Genomic DNA, 20357 nt, shown 5'->3' with positions numbered 1-20357 from the left:
GATAGATAGATAGATAGATAGATAGATAGATAGATAGATAGATAGATAGATAGATAGATAGATAGATAGATAGATAGATAGATAGATAGATAGATTTTCTCTGGGTGCTCCAGTTTCCCTACAAAAACGACAGATATGTTTTTCCAGTGTCTCTTAAAACACAAGTGACAGACACTGTAATTTGCTCTGTTGGTAAAATCAACTAATATTGTTTTGAACAAGTTTTCTCCGGGTGCTTCAGTTTCTCTACAAACACAAATGACAGACAGATATTGTCTATAATTTTGTCTGTAAGTTTGTAGAGTGCCTCTACAAACTTGATGGATGGATGGATGGTTCTCCAAACCACTCTTTGCTTCTCTCTTCTGCCTGTCTGTGAAGACGGCAGCTTTCACTTATCGTTTACATAACATCTCTATTAGAATGTGCGACGATCTGTGTTTTCTGCGTAGTTATTTTTTAGGTTTTTCTGTGTTTTAGTTCCGTTTCCCCTGTGAGTCTCTGTCTTCCATGTTGATTGCTCCCAGCTGTGTCCAGTTCCCTGATTAGCTTCCATCCATCCATCCATCCATCCATTTTCTKCYGCTTCATCCGGGGTCGGGTCGCGGGGGCAGCAGCTTCAGGAGGGAGGCCCAGACTTCCCTCTCCCCAGTCACTTCTTCCAGCTCCTCCGGGGGAACCCCAAGGCGTTCCCAGGCCAGCCGAGAGACATAGTCCCTCCAGCGTGTCCATGTCTTTCTGATTAGCTTCCCTGTGTATTTAACCCCACCTGTTGTCTCTGTCCTTTGTCGGGTCCTCGTCATTTGTTCATTGTTCGTCTGTCCGTTTCCAGTGCCGCATGTCTTTCTGAGTTTGTTCCTGATTCTTTATTAAATACATAATTTCCTCATTACTACCTGGATTTACCGCCGTCTTCCTCACTTACAGCCACGCACATCCTGACAGAATGTCCCTATTAGCTACGACAGATATATGGCCAGGGCCATACAGAGACCACTAAAGGGGCAGGTGCTCAACAACAAAAAAGGGCACATCAAACCGCCTTCTAGGACAGAATATTAACAAAGCCACACAGCTTTCAGAGTTTAATAAACAATGATAAATTACAAAATTGTGAGATATACAATCAGAGCTAAAGGAAATCTCTATACAAAACATACAACTATGCATATGTAAGATATTTTATTAGTAATTTCTTTCTGCAGGTCTATTTTGTTATAGGAAAGTATTGCCAGCCATATTCAAACCCGCAATTTAGCAAGATATGTAAATCAGAGCTGGTGGTCTAGCTCTGATTTACATATTTTGTCTTTACAGAATTACACTATTAAAAATATAGACAAGGGCACAATGCAATCTTTTAGTGGACTGTAATCTATAGAAAAGAGCTGCCTGTTTGCTGCAGTGGAGATGAAGATGGTCCATTCAGTAAAGCAGAGATGCATCAAACTTTAAGGTGGAACTGCAGAAAAAAGAATAAAACAAAAGCAAATATTGAATTGTTAATGCCACCATGAGAAAAGCCTACTGAGTTTTGATTAAAAAAAACTTTTTTAAACTTTTAAATCACACATTTGTCTCATGATGTGATTTTTTTTGCAAAACAAACTTATTTGCGCATGTCATAAATCTTTTCTTGATATTCTAAGTTTTTGTTTGACTCAAAGTTTTGCTTGTGATTCTCACACGACGTCATGGGCAGGGCCTAAAATCACAACAAAAGATGATTTCTGATGTATGCAAATAAAAGTTTATGTTTTATTAAACTTTTGGCAAATAACTTTTTAAGTTCACAAGACAAAAATTAGTTAATTAATTTTAAAAAAAGTTTTTTAAACAAAACGACTTGTTTAAAAAAAAAAAAAGAAATCATTACAATTCCAAATGTTTTTATTACAATTTTATTTTACTTAACTGAGGTTAGTTTTTTTTCCTATTGGGAAAAAAATGTAACTGCATACTCTGCGAACCAGACCCTAAACTAAAGTCTGGGTTGAGTTTTTTCCCCTTCATTAATGACACACTTTATATCTATTATGGTAATTCAGGGCGAGTTATTTTTAATTCTAAATAAATATCCTTGTTGGACTTTAAGTGTTATTCTCCTTCAAGATACGTTTACCTAACGCCTGTATAAATGCAATTTAGATTATGCAGCAAAGGAAATTAGATTGGACATATATCCATAATGGAGATGATAAGTTTTGGACGGGCGATGTGCCTCGTACACAGGGAAGAAGCTTTTTAGTTATCTAGCTTTGCTAGCAAAGTCGTTAGCTAGCAGCTAGCTAATAGCACAACAACAACAGCCTAATTAATGTCTGTATGATAAAAATAGTGAATCGATAGATAAGAACAGTTTTCCTCACCTGGCTGTCTCCTCCCGCTCAGTAGTTCTTCAGAGAAAGGCAGACGCAGAGGCCTGTCAGTGTCTGTTGTATTTCATTACCTCTCTGCTTAAACCGCGACTCCGAGCTGAAGCAGAAACGATACGTTCAACGTTTTCCGTCATCTGACAAGTAGCAAGTCTACTCCACTTTATTCACCAAAACCGTTTTTTTATAATTCACCAAAAACTGTTTTATAATCTGGAACGTTCGCTACGTTGAGCTCCAGTTAGCCGCTTTATCGCACTGCGCGAGAGGCAACTGCGTCATGCGTCACAGGCAAAAGGTCAAAGGTAACAAGGTGACCGGAGGGCTTATTATGTTGTACAAAAATAATAATAATAATAATTTTAGTACATGTTATGTGTCAGAAGAGGGTTTAGAAAATAATAATACAAAAAATTTTAAAAAATTGACCAAAAGGGCACTTGGGGCAAGGAGCGAAAAGGACAGCTGCTCAAGCACCCCCAGCTCCCCCCTCTGCACGTGCCTGGACATTACTATATCTTACACAAACAAATCATTAATTTCAATAACCAACAGATTAACAAGCTTTTTAAATCATTAACGCCATGTTGTCAGATATCTTCATGGACAGAAATAAAACAATACAAATCTAAACATCCTCTTGTGGGTCACAAAACAAAATAAATCAAATTAAGCTGGATTTTGGGTTGAAAATGACATGAAATCATTCTTTTGGCTTGAAGTTCATCTCCTTTTTTTGTTTTAAATGCAGATGTAAGCTCGTTATCCCATTATCCGTGCTCCTAATTGCAGCATGAAGCAGTCACTCAGCGACAATGATAGTGATAATTAGAATAATGATGCTTCGCTGTGATTACGATAGCATGAGAGCATCGAACGGAGCAAAAGTAGACGGAGCCTCAGAGCCAGAAGGATGGATGGGTTGTTAAACCGGGGTAAAGTGAAGAGAGGCGTTGCCACGGTTACAGCCTCCCCACCACCTGCCAACAGAGACCTCAGTCTGCCTGTGAGTAAGCTCATCTGGCTGTGCTTTGCCACACAAACGTTCCTGCTTGGCGACCCGGTGACACATCCCCCAACCCTAAATAGATCTTCATCTTAACAGAGCATGAAAAACGCTCGGCACTCACGGTTATGCAGAGCAACACTTTTAGTATCTGTGGAGCCCCAAAGCCTCAGCTGGGCCTCTGTTGCATGCTGGACGTGGCTGCTTCTGGTGCCAGAGGCAATGCCAAAAGAGAGAGAGAGCGAGACGCACAGGAAGAGTCCAAGGAAAGGCAGGCTAATGAGTTGAAAAGGGAGCAGAAACATGCAAATGAAACCAGAAGAGAAAAAGGCCAATCTCATTTTTTAAGGTCCTTTTTTGTCTTACAGCTCGACCTTCAAAATAATTAATATGAATGCTTTGTATAGCAAGGGGGAATTAAAATACAAAAGCTCTGGGAGGGCCCACAAATCTTGTAGGTGAAGGCAGAGGAGAAAAATGGTGCATGGAGGCTGATTATGAATCCAGAGGAGGTTCAACATCAGCAGCCTTATCCAAGAAAGAAATAAGGCAAAGAATCCCTGAAGGAGTCATGTCTGGCAACAATCTGCCTCTTTAAACGTCTTTAATATCCAGAAACTAAACATGTTATTCATCTTTTTTTTGTCTGTGCGCAATGTCACAAGCGATGGACGATATGGACTTAAAGTTTTATCACAACATTCTGTGTTTCTATTGTGACAACGATAAAAGTGACAATAAGAATGATTTTTTAGGTAACTGTATGCATAGACATAATATAAGGATAGACGCCTCATGGACCGCTCTCGCCTATTGTCGCTGTCGAGATTTAGGGCGGCCATCTTGGAGCGGTCCACCACTCCACTCAGCGTTATGTATTTAGCAGGCAAAATGACGTATCAGCGCCTTTAATCGATCAAAACATCCTTTTTTGTTACTGGGAACTATATTCAAAAATCTATCAAAGCTACATTTATAAACAATTGTATTATTTAAGTATGTTTTTAATGCATAGTTCAGCATATTTAAATATGATTAGTGGTTATAACAATAGAATAGGAATGGAATATTCTGATATCGATGTATGATGAGCATATTACAGAGCACACAGCCGTGAATAATTTATTATGAACGGCTGTGTGTATAATTTATTATAATAATACATATTTAAATAACTATAAAAACACAAATAAATAATGATTAATACTGAATAATATATATTGGATACATGTTTATATATATATATATATGCTTTTCAGCCGACGAGTTCTAGCTTCAGAGATTCAGCAGCTGAGATTGAGTCCAAAATCCCATGTGAGATTCATCCGTGCTGCAGTGAATCTGTCTCTCTTTATAGATATCTCCCTCTTCTTCCTCACATCGTGTCTTTATGAAACTTTCAAAACAAAAACAGAAGATTTGGGATGTATCTTACTACTGAAAGAATTACATAATAATCCATAGATCCGAAAAACAATATCCCTCAGTGCTGAGGCATCTTCTGTTGTTTTGATTGAACAAAGTAGGAGGGACTACCGCTCCAAGATGGCCGCCGTATTTCCTGCGCCGGAGCAGCCAATGCGGGGTCTACTCTTATATTATGTCTATGACTGTATGACTGTGACTGTGTGTCACAACAATTACAGCCCCACAAATACAAATAATGCTCTTGAAAAACGTTCCCATTTGTAATTCTTTAGGACGGCAGTCACATAAAGAAGTGTGAATTATGTCACTGAGCTACACAGAAATACTGCGCCTTTGTATTTATTGATGCTTTCAACAAACAAACAGAGGGAAAAAAGTAAAACTATCAATACTGATATCTTTGGGTGGGTTAAACATCATTAATTATATAAGATCAACATTCTTAAAATAATTTTCTCACAATAAATAAAAACCATAAAATATTACCAAAATCTTTACTTGGCAATCAGCTTCAACGCACCACAAATCTGGAGCCGTAAAACTGCAAAATATCCGAAACGCTGAGTTGCTTTAAATCTAAACTAAAACCCGGTTGTTTAGAGTTTCTTTTGAAACATAGTTAATTAAACATTAACCAACATTTTGAAGTGTAAAGACTTGGAAAAATTGTGTTTTAATAGTTGATTTTTGTGTTTTTATTATGTAAAGCACTTTGAAATGCCTTGTTGCTGAAATGTGCTACACAAATAAAATCTGATTTATTGCCAAATATTTTCACCTAAATTCTAATGCAAATATATTTGTTTACTTGAAATAAGACAAAACTAACTTAGAAGTAACACTTTCAGAAACATATACAAGCTTGTTTTAAGTCTTTAATTCTTTAATATTGATGGAAAAGTTCTAGTTTCATTTTCAGATTATTTAACTTATGGGAAAAATGTCTTATGAGTGAAATAATCTCAGTAGAATTAGTTAATTTTTTTGGAATCATTGATTTAAAACAAGCTCATGTATCTTGCTGAAAAGTTACTTGTAAGTTAGTTGCATCTTATTTAAAGTGTACCAAGATATTTACACCAGAAAATATCTGAACTTGACCAAAAATATGGGAAAATGTATTTTTGTAAAGTGGATTTATCTGACAGTGGAACTACTATGTTTTATTCAATATTAAGGAATTATTTACTTAAAACAAGCTCCTATATCTCACTGAAAAGTTGCTTGTAAATTTGTTTCTCTTATTTTAAATGTACAAATGTATTTGCACTGTAAACTAAACAAAAAATACTTGGCAAGATTTTATGTTTTTGCAGTGAAATGATACGATAAACGCCCATCCCTATTAGCTAAAGTAGCAAAAAAAAAACACACACAAATCTTTGGAGATGAAAGGTCAAAATCAAACATTTGGTTCATGCAACAGATTTCCCTGATCTGTCAACATGCGCTCCACTGTGCTGCTGCCGTTTAGGAGCGTTTTCAGCTCCGACTGACACAGGCGCGGGCGTGGCGGCGAGCAGAGTCCACAGCGACAGCCAGGAAGAGTGATGAAGCATGGAGAGATGTCATGTTGTGTGCAGAGCCACTGCAGGGATGTTGTTTGTGCAAGGTAAACAGATACTCTGGGATGGATTTCTATAGACAGCGGTCTGTTAGAGCTGAAGCAGCACGGCTGGTTGGAGGCAGAGGAGCGTGGGACAGCAGAACAAACGCAGATGGCATAATGAAGCAGCAGAAGAGCCGCTGGCTGCGAGTCAACATGAATTCAGATACTAATGGAAACTGGGCAGCTCACAGAAGCCTGAGCTGGCACATTTTTAACGTAAAAAGCAAAACTATTAATCAGACGAGGGATGATCGTGGATGGCATGCTGCTTTTTAAAATTCGGTTTGATTTCTTGCGTGTAATAATCAGAAAAGCAGAAAATCTGGCTGTGCAGCCGCCTGATTAATGCTGATATCAGGCCAAATAAAAGGCACGAGGTAGACGTAATTAAATCTTAGCTTCACGCTCTGTTCTTCAGCTTCACAGGATCCAAGTCTGGGGCTATTTTTCTTTACTCAAGTGTAAAATTTTAACTCAAATTAGGCTTGTCTGTTTTCAGACAATAATTACAGAACTTCACAGCTTAAGGCAACATTCTGCTGTTAATTCAGGCCGTTAAATTCAACTGTATCGAAATGCTTCTCTTGCTGAAGGAATAAAAGTCATGCATTATTACACACCCATCGGCATCCGTTCCATCGATACTGACTGTAGCCTCAGGTAGCAAAAAAGGAGAAGCTAATAAATTAGACACAGCAGCAGCAGCAGAACTGTATTAGAAACATAAAGCATATTGTGTTTACCATGCATTACCTGACCCACACAGACCCACACTGACATGACAAACCGGCAGCCGCTCCCTTCTTCTCTCTCTTGGCTCTGTGTGGAGCAGGAGGCAGTTTCCATGGCAACGCGTGTCGTTAAACAAACCTAAGTGTGCCGTCGTTCAGCGTGGCACGCAGAAACAAGCCGACGTTCGACCAGAGGTAAACACATCGGGACCTGCAGACAGATACGGGCTGGAGTCAGGGAAAACAAACGGAGACAAAAACAAGAAAACCCTGCTGAAAAAAAAACATTAACGGGGCAAAAACACAAAGTCCTACCAAGGATTTTGGTCCAGTTTCTAGTGCAAATATAACTCTGGAAAGCCCACCGCACTGAATCCGACTGAAAAGCTCATGGTTAGTCCACCAAATACTGATCTCTGAACTCTTCCAGAGTTAAAACATTAGTTATTGTTTCTCAATGAATATCAACTTGTTTTCTTTGCTTTATTTGAGGTCTGAAAGCTCTGCATCTTTTTTTGTTATTTTGACCATTTCTCATTTTCTGCTAATACATACAAAATTTTTGCTTTGAATATCAAAGACAGTAGAATAAAAGAACAAAGTTCATTTTACTCAAACATTTACCTATAAAAAGTAAAATCAGAGAAACTGATCATTTTAAGTGGTCTCCTGCATCTCGGTACATTTTACATAAGACAAAACTGACTTACAAGTAACTTTTCAACAAGAAATATGAGCTTGTTTTAAGTGAATAATTCATTAATATTGATATAAAAATTAACTATTTCTACTGAGATTATTTCACTCATAACAAGGCATTTCTCCCATATTACAAGTGAAATAATCAGTCAGTCGAACTTGTATTTTTTAAAAATCAAAAAGGATTATTTACTTAAAACAAGCTCCTATATCTTGCTGAAAAGTTACGTGTAAGTCAGTTTTGTCTTAAATGTACTGAAATATATGTAAAAACTAGACCAAAAATACTTAAGATTTTGTTCTTTCATTTGGTTTTAAATGTATTTAATCTTCCAACCAATAAAAGGGAAGCAATCATCTTTTACAGAATATCCATGTGTATATCTGTAAACCATGTTGCAAAGTATTTTACAGTCTTAAGCAGCACATCCCTCATCGACACATGAAATGTTGCCTTGGTGGTTATTAATTACCAATATTAAAGGAAGCTAAACGCACCAGCAACAACAATTATCTGCTTAAATGGCAAAACTTAGAACTGAAACAACATGGCGGTGTGTTCAATGTGCAACAAATACATTCAGTTCAATTCGAATTCAAAACTACTTGATTTGTCTCAAAGGTAAATTAAACATCATAACTCATATTGTCTAAGTATCATTGTGGATGACGATGGACAGGAATCAGCTCCAGTAGCTGTCAGTCTCACAACATATCTGAAAAAGCCTCTGACCGAAAACTGTGGTTTTATGACGGTCCAGTGGTTGTCATGACAACGGCTCAACTTCCTGGCAGCAGCAACATGTCATGGCTGACGCCATCAATCACTGCTAATCCACCTCATTTGCTTTCTCTTTGAATTTCTGACGACTGTTTGGTCAAAAAGCTGCTGCAATGGAGACATAATTGATCCTCATCTATTTCGATCAATGGATGAGATTTCTCTCTCTGCTCTTTGCTATTCCTGTCACGATAAACTGTCCCAGAATTTATAGCGATAAACGATAATATTGTTCTGAGACCATTTTCAAGTAATGCTAATGGCATAATAATGCAAAAACCCATTCTCAAACATGAATGAAATGTAAATTTTAACCAAAAAAAAAAAAAGAAACGACAAATAAAATGAATTTTTAAGTCTCTGTAAACAACACTTTCATTTAAAAACAAGGCTAGTTTATGCTAAAGCACCAAACTAAAGACTTTTATCATCCAGTTTTTGGTAGAAAGAGAGAAAAGGGAAAAATAAAGGAAATCATGCAAATGGAAAATATTGAGCTCATTTTAATTTATCATGCAATTAATTGATTTATTGCTCCTCTTTGATCCTGAAATAAGAATACATCTCCTGTAACTGTTTACATTTGTTACTGCCTTGATGTTTTATGACTCATTCACATATGGTTTTAATTAATTTCTTATTTAATGGAAACAACATTCGCCATCAGCAGAATATGGACGAACATTTGTAACGGAAACGCGGCTCCTGGTCTCTGTTTTTGACGGCCCTTCCTCTCCTGCTGCTGGATGTCAACCAGCTGGAGCTGCAGATGGTCAGCCCAGTCCCCAGATTAATTGATTTTCTGAGGAGGTGACTGCTGCAGTCTTCAAAGCGGGGGAGATGAGAAAAATCAATTACTGAACAAGTGGAATCCGATGCGTTCCTGGTGAGGATTTCTGCGCTTGTAGAAAAGCTGTTTGAAATGAACATGAGGCAAAACTCTGGAGAGGAAACGTTAGCATGTGACTTTTTGGAGTGTTTTTTTTTTATCCTAATGTGGCGTTGCCTGTTTTCATCTCAGCTCCTGTGATCGGTTTGCTCTTTAAAGGACAATTAGATAACGATAATTATGCAGCAGCCGTTTAATAATTTCCCAGGAGCTCCAGGGAGTCTGTTTACCTCCAGTACTCTTCACCTCCTTGTTTTCTTTGTTTCTCCCCCTCTTCTTCTCCCCGTCTCCTGCTTAAACATTTCATGCTTTGCTTTTTTCACACTTTGAACTCTTTGCATTTCTTTCATCTCTCCACATCAACCCCACCCAGAGCTCCGCCGCCGCCGCTGCTGATACCACATGCCTCCCACCCCCCAACACTCAAGTACTTTATATGAATTTTAATTCCACTTTTTTAACACATGCAAGCGCTGGGTGTGGAGACCCGGGTGATCATTATCTGGAAGGGGAAAAAAACATGTGTTGCTTATAAATAGAAGATAGATGTGATGACCTACTAACTCAGATAATAGAGAACAACACGTGGAAGCGGTCGAGCTTGTGATGCAGAGCAACCATTACCCTCCATGAAGTCATCTTCAAAGCAATCTCAGCACCTCTCATTGATAATAAATGAGATCCCCTCTTCTTTTTCTTCCATCTGTATTCATACCTGCCACTCATGACCACAGACCTGTCTACTAATGGCTTTGAGAGCAAACAGCGCTGAGGCTGAACACACGACCACAGCGCTTTTCCGCACATTTTCTTCTGTCATAGATTTATTCCAAGATATTTTGTGCATTTGTTTTATTCACAAAATACTGTAAAATCAATTTTATACATTTTACAAACAAGGCGTCCTATTTTCTACTGTTGGATGCAGGGCCGGCCCAAAGCAATGCGAGCTAAGCAGCTGTTTAGGGTCCCCCATGCCACCAGGGGGCCCCAAAGAGCACCAAACTACCATGATAGGAAAGAAAAATACAGCTTTGGTAAAAAGGAAGAGCCCACTGCACTGAATCCCACTGAAAACCTCCTGCTTATTCCACCAAATATTGATTTCTGAGTTAAACACTATTATTGTTGTTTCTAAATGAATATGAACTTTTTTTCTTTTTGCATTATTTGAAGTCTGAAAGCTCTGCACCTTTATCATCTGCAAATAAAAACTTTTTTTTTTACATGCGAGTAGTTCATAGAATAAAAGTCAGTAGTTCATTTTACTCAAACATAAACCTATAAAGAGTAAAATCAGAAAACTGATCATTTGGCAGTGGTGTCTTATTTTTAATGGTAAAACAACTTTTGTGTTGTTTTTGTAGATAATGATTAATCTCTTCCTGTTGATGGCTGCTGCCACTGTTGGGTAAATAAATTTAATGTTTTAAATAGTTAAAATAAAATGGCACACTTAAATATCACTCTGAATTTCAAAATCCAAATGATTTTTTTTAATACGTTACTCCTGTAATGTTAAAATTAATAGTCGTACTAGTACTGGTCTAATGTATGCTAATTACAAACGATGCTAGGTGTGTTGCAGACATAGAGTAGCTTAGGAATTATAAATCATCTGGTGTAGACATGTTGGTATGAGGGGCCCGATAAACAGCTGTCTAGGGCCCCAAAAAGGCTCTGGCCGGCCCTGGTTGGGTGGGTCACACAAGGCTTTACGGTTAATCTTTTCATCTTTCTCTGAAGCTCATATTGTTTTGGTAGGATAAGTAAGTAGCAATCATTTTAAAACATTTATTATACTCAAATAACAGTAGCACTGCTTTAACATATTTTTACCTAATTAAAAGCAAAAGAAATTACTTGAGTAAAAAAGATAAAGATAAAAAGTCAAGTGCTGAGCAACTGATCAAAACATCAATCATTTAATATTTAAAAATTACATCATCAGACGGATCAACATATATGGACATGTTGGTATTTTTAGAACAAAATTAAAATAATTTATTTTTAAACATTACAAAATAACATTTTTCAAAACAAATTTTATTTTATTGTGTGAAAACCTAAACCTAAACCTAAAGTGTGTGTCAGGTGAATTTTTGGTAAAAAAAAAAAATTAAAATTAAAAAAGATTGTGAGATTACAGTGAGTAGAGTATATAGAAATTTTAATCAAGTAATTTAATTTGATTTCCCTTTGGGATTAATGAAATATTTCTGGCCCTGCGACAGACTGGCGACCTGTCCAGGGTGACCCCGCCTCTCGCCCGAAACGTTGGCTGGAGATGGGCACCAGCAACCCTCCCGACCTCACAGAGGGAAAAAGGGTGCAAGAAAATGGATGGATGGATGGATGGAAATATTTCTGAATTGAATTAACACTAGTGATACTTAATGATAAAATTACTAAAGCAAAAGTAAAACAGTAAGGGTTAGTAAAACTATTAGTAAAAGTGCATTTCTTTAAAAAAATGGACACATAAAAAGACAATAATCATGCATGCATATACATTAAACTTCAATGTATGAATAAAAAGCAGATAATACTTCATATTTTTGCATGCCCATGCACTATTTTATCTTATAAATTCACACAAACGTCTGACAACATGTTACTGATTGTTTGGTGTGTTAAAATAGGTTTGTATTGTGGAAAAAGTGAGGGGACGCGGACACTTTCTGTGTAAAATCACAAATTCAAGGCAGAAATATTTGCACAATGCAGAACATACAGATAACAGAGTACTAATTCATTTCCTCACTAAACTGCCATGTTGGCTGCAGAGCATCTCGTTTGCTGCGAAGAAGCTCATTAAGACAGACAGTAAGATTTATGGGGGGACATTAGCGCAGGGAAGGACAAACACACACAAGGAGACGGAGCGGCTGAAATAGATGGAGGTGGAGGAGGGCGAGGCGGCGGCTCCTCCGGGAGGGGATGGAGCCGACAGAACTGCTGAGGCAGCACGGCGAAAGAAACCCAGAGTCCAGAAAGGCAAGAGAGAGACGTGTGGGGACAGAAAACAAGAGACGAAAGGAGAGAAATATAGAGAGACACATAAAAAATTAAAAAAAAGAAGTGGGAAATATCAAGGGAGCAGGAGCCGAATGTGGCAGGAAAGTTTTTTCGCTTGGCTGCACAGGGGAACATTGATTTGACATGCAATTACTGGAAAGGGGACATGAGATGAGAGAGAGGGAGAAGAGAGGGAGAGGAGAGGATGAACGAGAGACGTGGAGTCGGTGACATCCAAGGTCAGCAGCTGAATGTTCAAAGACGGGCTGAATCCCGACTCATTTTCGGTCAAAAATGTGGCTCAACATGTCAGTTTAAATCACCAGTTCTGCTGCTTCAGGCTGATCTGAGCCAACGATGAAAACACTGTAAAATGGGACCTGTTGTATTATTTTATGGCGCCGAGTTAAAGCCCAAAGCGTAGCTGGCAGTGACAGGAATACGACGGGTCGTAACCGTAAACCAGCAGAAACAAATGAAAAGCACGGATTATCAAACTGCATTTTCTTATCGGGCGATGTCTGTAAAGTTACACTGTAAAAAAATAACAACAGGTTTATTTAGCCTGTTACATAGAAATAACAGGCTCTTTCTGAAGTCATATTTTCACTATGTTATTCATGCATCTATAAATATCAAAGTTTCAAACTAGATATTGAATTAACAAGCTAAATATTTATTTTAGAAACTATTTAGCTTTCAAATTAAATATTTATGTTGCTGACTAAATATTTAGATCCAAACTAAACATTTATTTTCCAAACTAAATATTTCATTTCCGAGCTAAAAATTTTATTTCCAACCTAAATATTTATTTTCAAAATTAAATATTGAGCTCAGTCCTAAATATTTCCACAAAATTTCAGTCTTTTTGTCATAAATTTCTGACTTTTGCAGGTATAAAACTTCCTTGTTTTGTTTTTTTTTTTCCTAGAAATTTTCTGAAAATTTAAAAATTTCAAAGTTTTTTGATTTTGGAGCTCAAAATGTGTTTTATTTGAGAAAATTTTCAGATTAAACTCAAGATTTCTGAGGTTTTTCCTCACAAAATTCTGACTGAAACATCTGTTTTTCCTAGAAAATTTCAGAAATGAAACAAAAAAAAAATTCATTTTTTCAGCAGAAGTTTATTTTCCGTCTTAATGGTCCCAATATGTTGTCGTAGTCACATGCTTCCTTTATTGTAGAAATGTTGTGTCTTTTCAACCTTGGTTATCTCCTTTACTACCTGTAACAGAAATCTAATTATTCACTAAAGCTCTGTTTTTATTGCTTTTTTTCTGTTTCTCTTTGCAGAGGGGTCATGTAGGCAACATGCTCTGCTCTTTTGACGCTGACGGTCGATTAAAGGTCTCTTTCATTTACCTTCTGCTCTGCTGCTGCCTGGTGTTTTCTGCTTGCAGTTCCTTTCAGAAAGCTGATACTTGGCTAAAGGATATTCACCTCCCTCTGTGTACTAACAAGGTTGCAGTTTGTTTGATTGTAGGTACAGTGGCAGGTTTTCATGTGAGCCATTTAAAAGGAATAGTATTATAAGAAGAAAGTCGCATTTTACAAGACAATTATTGTAATACTTTATTCTACTGTAACTTTTTCTCAACAGCGTATTAGGACTAAAAAATTTGAGGTTAATCTAAGAATTTTTCTTGAAAAAACGAGAAATTTCTAAGCTTGAAAAGTCAAAGATATGCTAGAAAAAAAAACAGGGAAATTTCTGAGTTTGAAAATTTTGAAATTTTCTTGTTTTCTCTACAAATCTTCTGAAATTTACTCTTCTTTTTTTTCTGTAACGGCCCTGACAGGCCGTTTTATCTAATACTCCATCAAACTATTCATATTCATTGAGTGAATGAAATAAAAAAATAGGAGGATATGAAATGAAATAGTTGCAGTTTTTCAAACAGATCTGTATTTATGCTAACTTTCTGCTGCAGGTGAATGCGAAGGAGCTTTCTCGCCTGTCTGGAGATCCCACCCTGGACATACGAGACCCCCGGCTGTCCAGCATCCTGAAGCGGGGCGCTCGGAGACGTGCGGCTCCGGCTGCGGCCGCCGGGGGCCCCATGGCGGTGACCATGGGCATGGCCGATTGCGTGGACAGCTGCACCCAGACGGACATCAGCTTCCAGCATATGTTGACTCTGGGCCGGAGCAGAGAGCATCCCTGCGGCGCGCCGCCCCCACCCGACCCGCCGCCCTCCCCGCCACTGCCCCCGCTGCCAGAGCCATATCTGTTCAACGAACTGTGAGTGGGAAACGCTCGATACAGGGCGTCCAAACGTTTGGTCGCGTGGGCCAAAACTGTGGGGTCAAAAGTATGATGGCGTAGTTGAGCCAGAGAGAAAAAGAGTTAATTTCCAAAAAAACTCAGATTTTAAGAGCAATCTCATAAAATGTCTAGAAAAAACAAGAAGTTCTAAGTAGAAGTTAGAAAAAAACAAATCTCAGACATTTTCTAGTGAAACCATAAACATTTCTGAGCTCCAAAAGTAGAAAATTGGGGGAAAAAAACTAAAATTTTGAGATTAATTTCAGAAATTTTCTAAAAAGATATATAAAAAGAAAGTTTGACTTTTGAAACTCAGAAATGTTTAAGGTTTTACAAGAAAATTTCTGAGATTAGGTTTTTTCAATTTCCGAGTTTTTTTTTTTCAAGCACATTTTCAACTTTCGAGCTTAGAAATTTCCTAGAAATTTGTTGGTGGAATTTAACTTCTTTTTTTAGCAGCCCTATTAAGTCATCATACAAAATGTACTGAAAAAAATTTAAAAAACAAAAGTAGTCTGATTTTTTTGGTTTATAGGAAGGATTTTACACATTTGCTGTAATAAAAGGAAATGTATTTAGTTTTTAAATTAGTTTAGGCTCCGTCAAACAAATTTACTCTGAGTTATAAGAACAGGATTTGGGTCATTTTCTTGTAAAACACTTGCTATATTTAGTTAAGTTTAATACATTTAATACATCTTGATTTGGGTGCAGCAAAGTTGTTTTTTCAATAAAAGTCCCTAGATAAACAAGGTTTTACTTATTATGTAAGTTTGTTTGTACCTAATTTTTTACATAGTAAGAAATTATATTGGTAATAAGTTTACCCTTATTTGAAATTTAAAAAAAGTTTAGAAAACAAATGTATATTATTGTTGAGCTGCAACTAGAGCCACAAAAACAACAAAAATCTAAGGGCCACAAAKGGCCCCTGGGCAGCACTTTTGGACACTTCTGGTTTACTAGATCTCTAGTTGTATTAGCAACTCTTTGACAAATTTTGAATAAATATAAGTTACAACAACATTTAATTTACCTTTGGGATCAATAACTTAGTTTTGAATTTGAAAGATATTCGTGTTGGTCCATTTTAATACACATTAGAGGCCAGAAGCTGCTCCAACTGAAAGGTMWTTTCCTGAATGTTTTCGTCCTCAGCTTCTTGGAGCCTGTGTACTACGACCCGACCGACTACTTCGACATCAGTCAGCATGAAGTGGACAGAAACGACGAGCTGGAATACGAGGTCAGAGATTTTTAAATYCAGAGTTGGCTGGTAACTGGCTACATTTACTTTGATAACTTTTTGGAAAAAAAATTCCCTTTAGAAGTATTTTTACTATGTTGTACTTTTTAACTTTTGCTTGAGTAATTTTATTATGAAGTATTGTTACTCTTAGTCGAGTAAAATTCCTGGATATTCAACCCACTGTGAGTAACTTCACTGAATGAAGCAAAAAAATGTCAACAGCATCAACTGACTCACTCACTCTTTGGTTACCTAGCAACTCACTCTATGGTTACCTAGCAACTCACTCTATGGTTACCTAGCAACAAGTAACCATAGAGCAGTAGCAGTTTAACATTTCACCTCATGAGTGCTTAAAAATGACAAAATAACAATATTTCAGATATTTAAAAACAGAAAAAACTAATCAATGATTATTCAACTCRTATRAAAGTCTTACAGCTTAATAACTTTTTCATCCRTGTCGTTGAGTCCTAAGTAGAAATAGGTTTAARTWGTGCTGWTCTTCCTTGAGYACATATTAACCGTGACCTCTGACCTCCCCTTTACCTGCTCTAGGAGGTGGAGYTGTACAAATCCCGACAGCAGGATAAACTGGGTCTGACGGTGTGCTACAGAACCGATGATGAGGAGGACCTTGGGATCTAYGTGGGAGAGGTGAAGTCAAGAAAATTYATATTAGCTTTTAGATAAATACTTTTTTAATGACTTTATGGTTTTTAACGCCTTATTTTCTAAGGTGAACCCAAACAGCATCGCTGCGATGGATGGACGGATCCGTAAAGGAGACAGAATACTACAGGTATTGAATTTTTTTYATGTTATATCTACCAACTTCAATGTGTTTTAATGGGGTTTTATATGTAGACCAACTCAAATTAGCTCATACTTTTTTACAAATAAAAATCTCTGGTCTGCACTTTCAGAATTAGTTCATTTTTTAGCTTAATTATTTTTAATTTCACTGTTTTAATCCTGTTTGCTCTGTGAAGTGACTCTGAGCATCTTTAAAAATAAAAAGTGAACTGAAAATAGAAAAACTTTTGTCTAATTTCTATATTAGTCTTTAAAATAAGGCAAAACTAACTTCCAAGTAACTTTTCAGAAATTTATTAGAGCTTTTCTTGCGTCAGTAATTCTTGAATATTAATAAAAAAGTACTATTTCAAATGGCAGATTTTTTCACTTATAGCATCAGAAAAATGTTGTTAAAARTAAAATAATCTTCCAGTAGAATTACTACCCCTTAATCAATATTAAATAACTATTGACTTCAAATGAACTCCTATATCTTGCTGAAAAGTTACTTGTTAATTTTGTCTCATTTCAAGTGTTATAAAATATTTGCATGATAAAGTCTAGGTAAGACTTTGTGTTTTTGCAGTGTGTTATGTATTTCTTGTAAGGCTGCAGCTGTGCCATATTTTGTATCTTTAGATAAAGGTTTAAAATTTGCTCAGGGAGATGTCTGATATTGGTACCATATGATTAAATTWCACATGGGCGCACTCCATTTTCTAAATACAAAGTAATGCATTGTTTTCTTTTAACCTCACAATTTTGCACTACTTTTTGCTGGGCTATTAAACTCTCAGTAAAATAAATWGCAAGTTATTATAATGTGAGAATCTTTACAGTGGTTAAGTTAGAGCCGGACAATAAATCAATAATAATAATATATCAATATCAATAGATAATACATCAGAYAGAATATTCACTGAACTCTGATCCATAACCGCACAGCATTCTGGGAGATGTAGGCAGAGGGAATACTTTAGCGTTTCAACCTCTCATGACCAGTTAAGAAAGGTTGGTGGAATCAACTAACCTCACTCACTCTTTGGTTACCTAGCAACTCAATCATTCTTTGGTTACCTAGCAACAACTGGCGCAGCAGCAGCAGCATCAGTTTTTCTGTTCCATCATTTTGCCTCATAACTGCTTAAAAATAAGTGAAAACTGGATAAAACAGGAAAGGTCATGTCACCATTTCAGATATTTAAAACAAACAAACAAACAAAAATCAATAATTATCTACATGAAATGCTTATATATTGTCCAGCCATAGGTTAAATCTGTGATTCCTTGTGAGGCTCTGTAGCTTTGAGTATCTTTTATGAATTCCTCCTGCATATTAATCCATGTCCAGTTTCACTGAATCCGTCTTTGGCTTCTGCTGCCTTACACTATCTGGAATAAGCTCATAAAGTCATCCTCCTCTCTTCCTCTCAGATAAACGGAGTGGACATCCAGAACAGAGAGGAGGCGGTAGCTATTCTCACCAGAGAAGACAGCACTAATGTCTCCCTGCTCCTTGCCAGGCCTGAGATAGAGGTGAGGAAATTGAATATGCAGTCTTTGGGGAGGAGAGCTAAGAGACTCGATTCTGAATGCTGAACTCTAAAGACGTTTTTCTCAGTTCATCTTACAGTTCATGTAACAAGATTAGGKCTTAAACAGTTAATCTGATTATTCGCGATGAACAGATTATTGAAATAATCATCAGTTAATTTAATAATCGATTAATCGTTAATGGAGTATACAAATGTAAAAGTGGACATTTTGCATAATTAAGTCACAATTGTGCAAGAAATATACACATTTTGCATTAAAAAAAACAACAAAAAAAACGTATCGATTGTAATAGTTTTAGCTTGAACTGGTTTAAATTCTGTAAAAAAAAAAAAAAATCTCTTAAACACCTTTTACGATGTAATTATTATTCATCTTATCCAAAAACAGTCAACTGATTAGCACTACATTTGATTGATTAATTTGCATATATTGATGTTCAAAGTACTTTTTTTAGCTTTGAAAAATATATAATTTTCTTATTGAAATTAAAAATTGAAATGTTTATTTACAAGTTTTAATGTATTTCCAATATTGCTTTAAAAAGTTTAAGTGGCTAAATGAAAAATCAGCAGTATGTGCCACTTTGTAATCCAATTAATCATGAGAACAATCGAGAGATTAATGGATTACAAAGATTATTGTTAATTGTAGCCCTACGCCAGATATTAAATTACATTTTACAAGAAAACATGCAAATGTAAGAGGAAAAAGAAACATAATTCTTTGTCTTTGAGTCGTCTCTTTTGCAAATATGTACACAAACATGTTAAAAGCAAAGATAGTATCAACACAGAAACAAGGACAAATAGTGTAGTGGAACTCACAAGGTCACTTTTTACAGATATGAGATCCTACATAAGCAAGACGCCTCCGCCAAGGTACCTGCAAGCTTTTCCTGCTGAATATAATTACAGACATGCAGCGTTTATGTGAGCAGAGAAACATTTGTATTCTCTCTGTGCTGCAGGGCAGATTTAAAAGTCACTCATTAAAAACAGAGCAGGTCAAACACAGAGCACAAATAAACTCTGCTCTCTTCCAACGCCTCCTTGAGTTTGAATATATGGAGACGAGTAAATACCCACGAAGGTCTTGCAAGATCTGTATTGGCGGGGCATTGTCCCACATTAGGATTCAAGGCGGGGAGATCGGGAGGGAAGGACGAATAATCATCAGAGGGAAACGCAGAAGAAGAGATTAGAGCTTGATCTGATGGTGAGGAAGATGAAGAAGTGAGGGGCTTTGTTAAAGAGGATCAATACAACACGTCTAGAAGTCTGCATGCGGTTCACATTTAAATCAAACGGATTAGACAGAATCTGCAGAGAGGAGAAAGAGGAGGGAGGGAGGAAGGTGTTTAACTACTTTCAATTTATTACATCAGCTTCTGAATTAAACTGCAACCTTAAAAAGAAGAAGCTGCATAAAGTAAAAATATTATTTTGTCTCATTCTAACATTGAATAATAAAAAGTATTTTTCAATAAATCCTTTTAAAAAAAATCCAATTAATCAATTTCAAATCATTCAATAGAAACTGAACTGGTGAAAGTTTCTCAGTCCTTTGGCGCCATCTGGTGTCAGGAAGGACAACTACTCTAATTTAAACAATAAGAGAAATGCAGACTGAAATGAAGAGTTACGATCACAGTTGTTTTTGTGTCCCCTGATTCCAGGCCAAGTCATTTAAGAATGGGAATTTGTCGATAGAAGTTCAATACTTTAATAAAACCAACACAATTCAAATCTGGGGTTTAGTTGATTGACCACGAGCGTAGATTTCACTTTTTTTTCCACAAATAAATCTAACCAGACATATCTACCTGAAGTCACCTAACGTTAGCATGTTTCTCCCTGTTGTTCTCCTGCTTCAAAGGTTTAGCACTTTGCTTCGAACCCTAAGGATAATGACTGGGATGTTACTGAAGTTCATGTGAATTCAGATTAGT

The 20357-nt window shown here is 36.7% G+C and overlaps 1 protein-coding gene across 2 annotated transcripts in view; it reads left to right on the top strand.

Annotated features, from left to right (window-relative positions):
* Positions 1 to 20357, top strand: part of LOC103467710 (PDZ domain-containing protein 4) — a 32539-nt gene that overhangs the window by 9312 nt on the left and 2870 nt on the right. Inside the window, exons 2-7 of one of the 2 annotated variants that reach the window (XM_008414347.2) lie at positions 13833 to 13886; positions 14471 to 14781; positions 15964 to 16051; positions 16613 to 16711; positions 16794 to 16856; positions 18287 to 18388. In XM_008414347.2, coding sequence (XP_008412569.1) covers positions 13833 to 13886; positions 14471 to 14781; positions 15964 to 16051; positions 16613 to 16711; positions 16794 to 16856; positions 18287 to 18388 — 717 coding nt within the window. The remainder of the gene's footprint in view (positions 1 to 13832; positions 13887 to 14470; positions 14782 to 15963; positions 16052 to 16612; positions 16712 to 16793; positions 16857 to 18286; positions 18389 to 20357) is intronic. The other variant, XM_008414348.2, reaches the window with a different exon arrangement.

This window comes from Poecilia reticulata, linkage group LG7, assembly GCF_000633615.1.
Source record: "Poecilia reticulata strain Guanapo linkage group LG7, Guppy_female_1.0+MT, whole genome shotgun sequence".
NCBI classification, from domain to species: domain Eukaryota; kingdom Metazoa; phylum Chordata; class Actinopteri; order Cyprinodontiformes; family Poeciliidae; genus Poecilia; species Poecilia reticulata.
The sequence above is the reverse complement of the archived record's forward strand: the minus strand, read 5'-3'. Positions and strand labels throughout refer to the sequence as shown.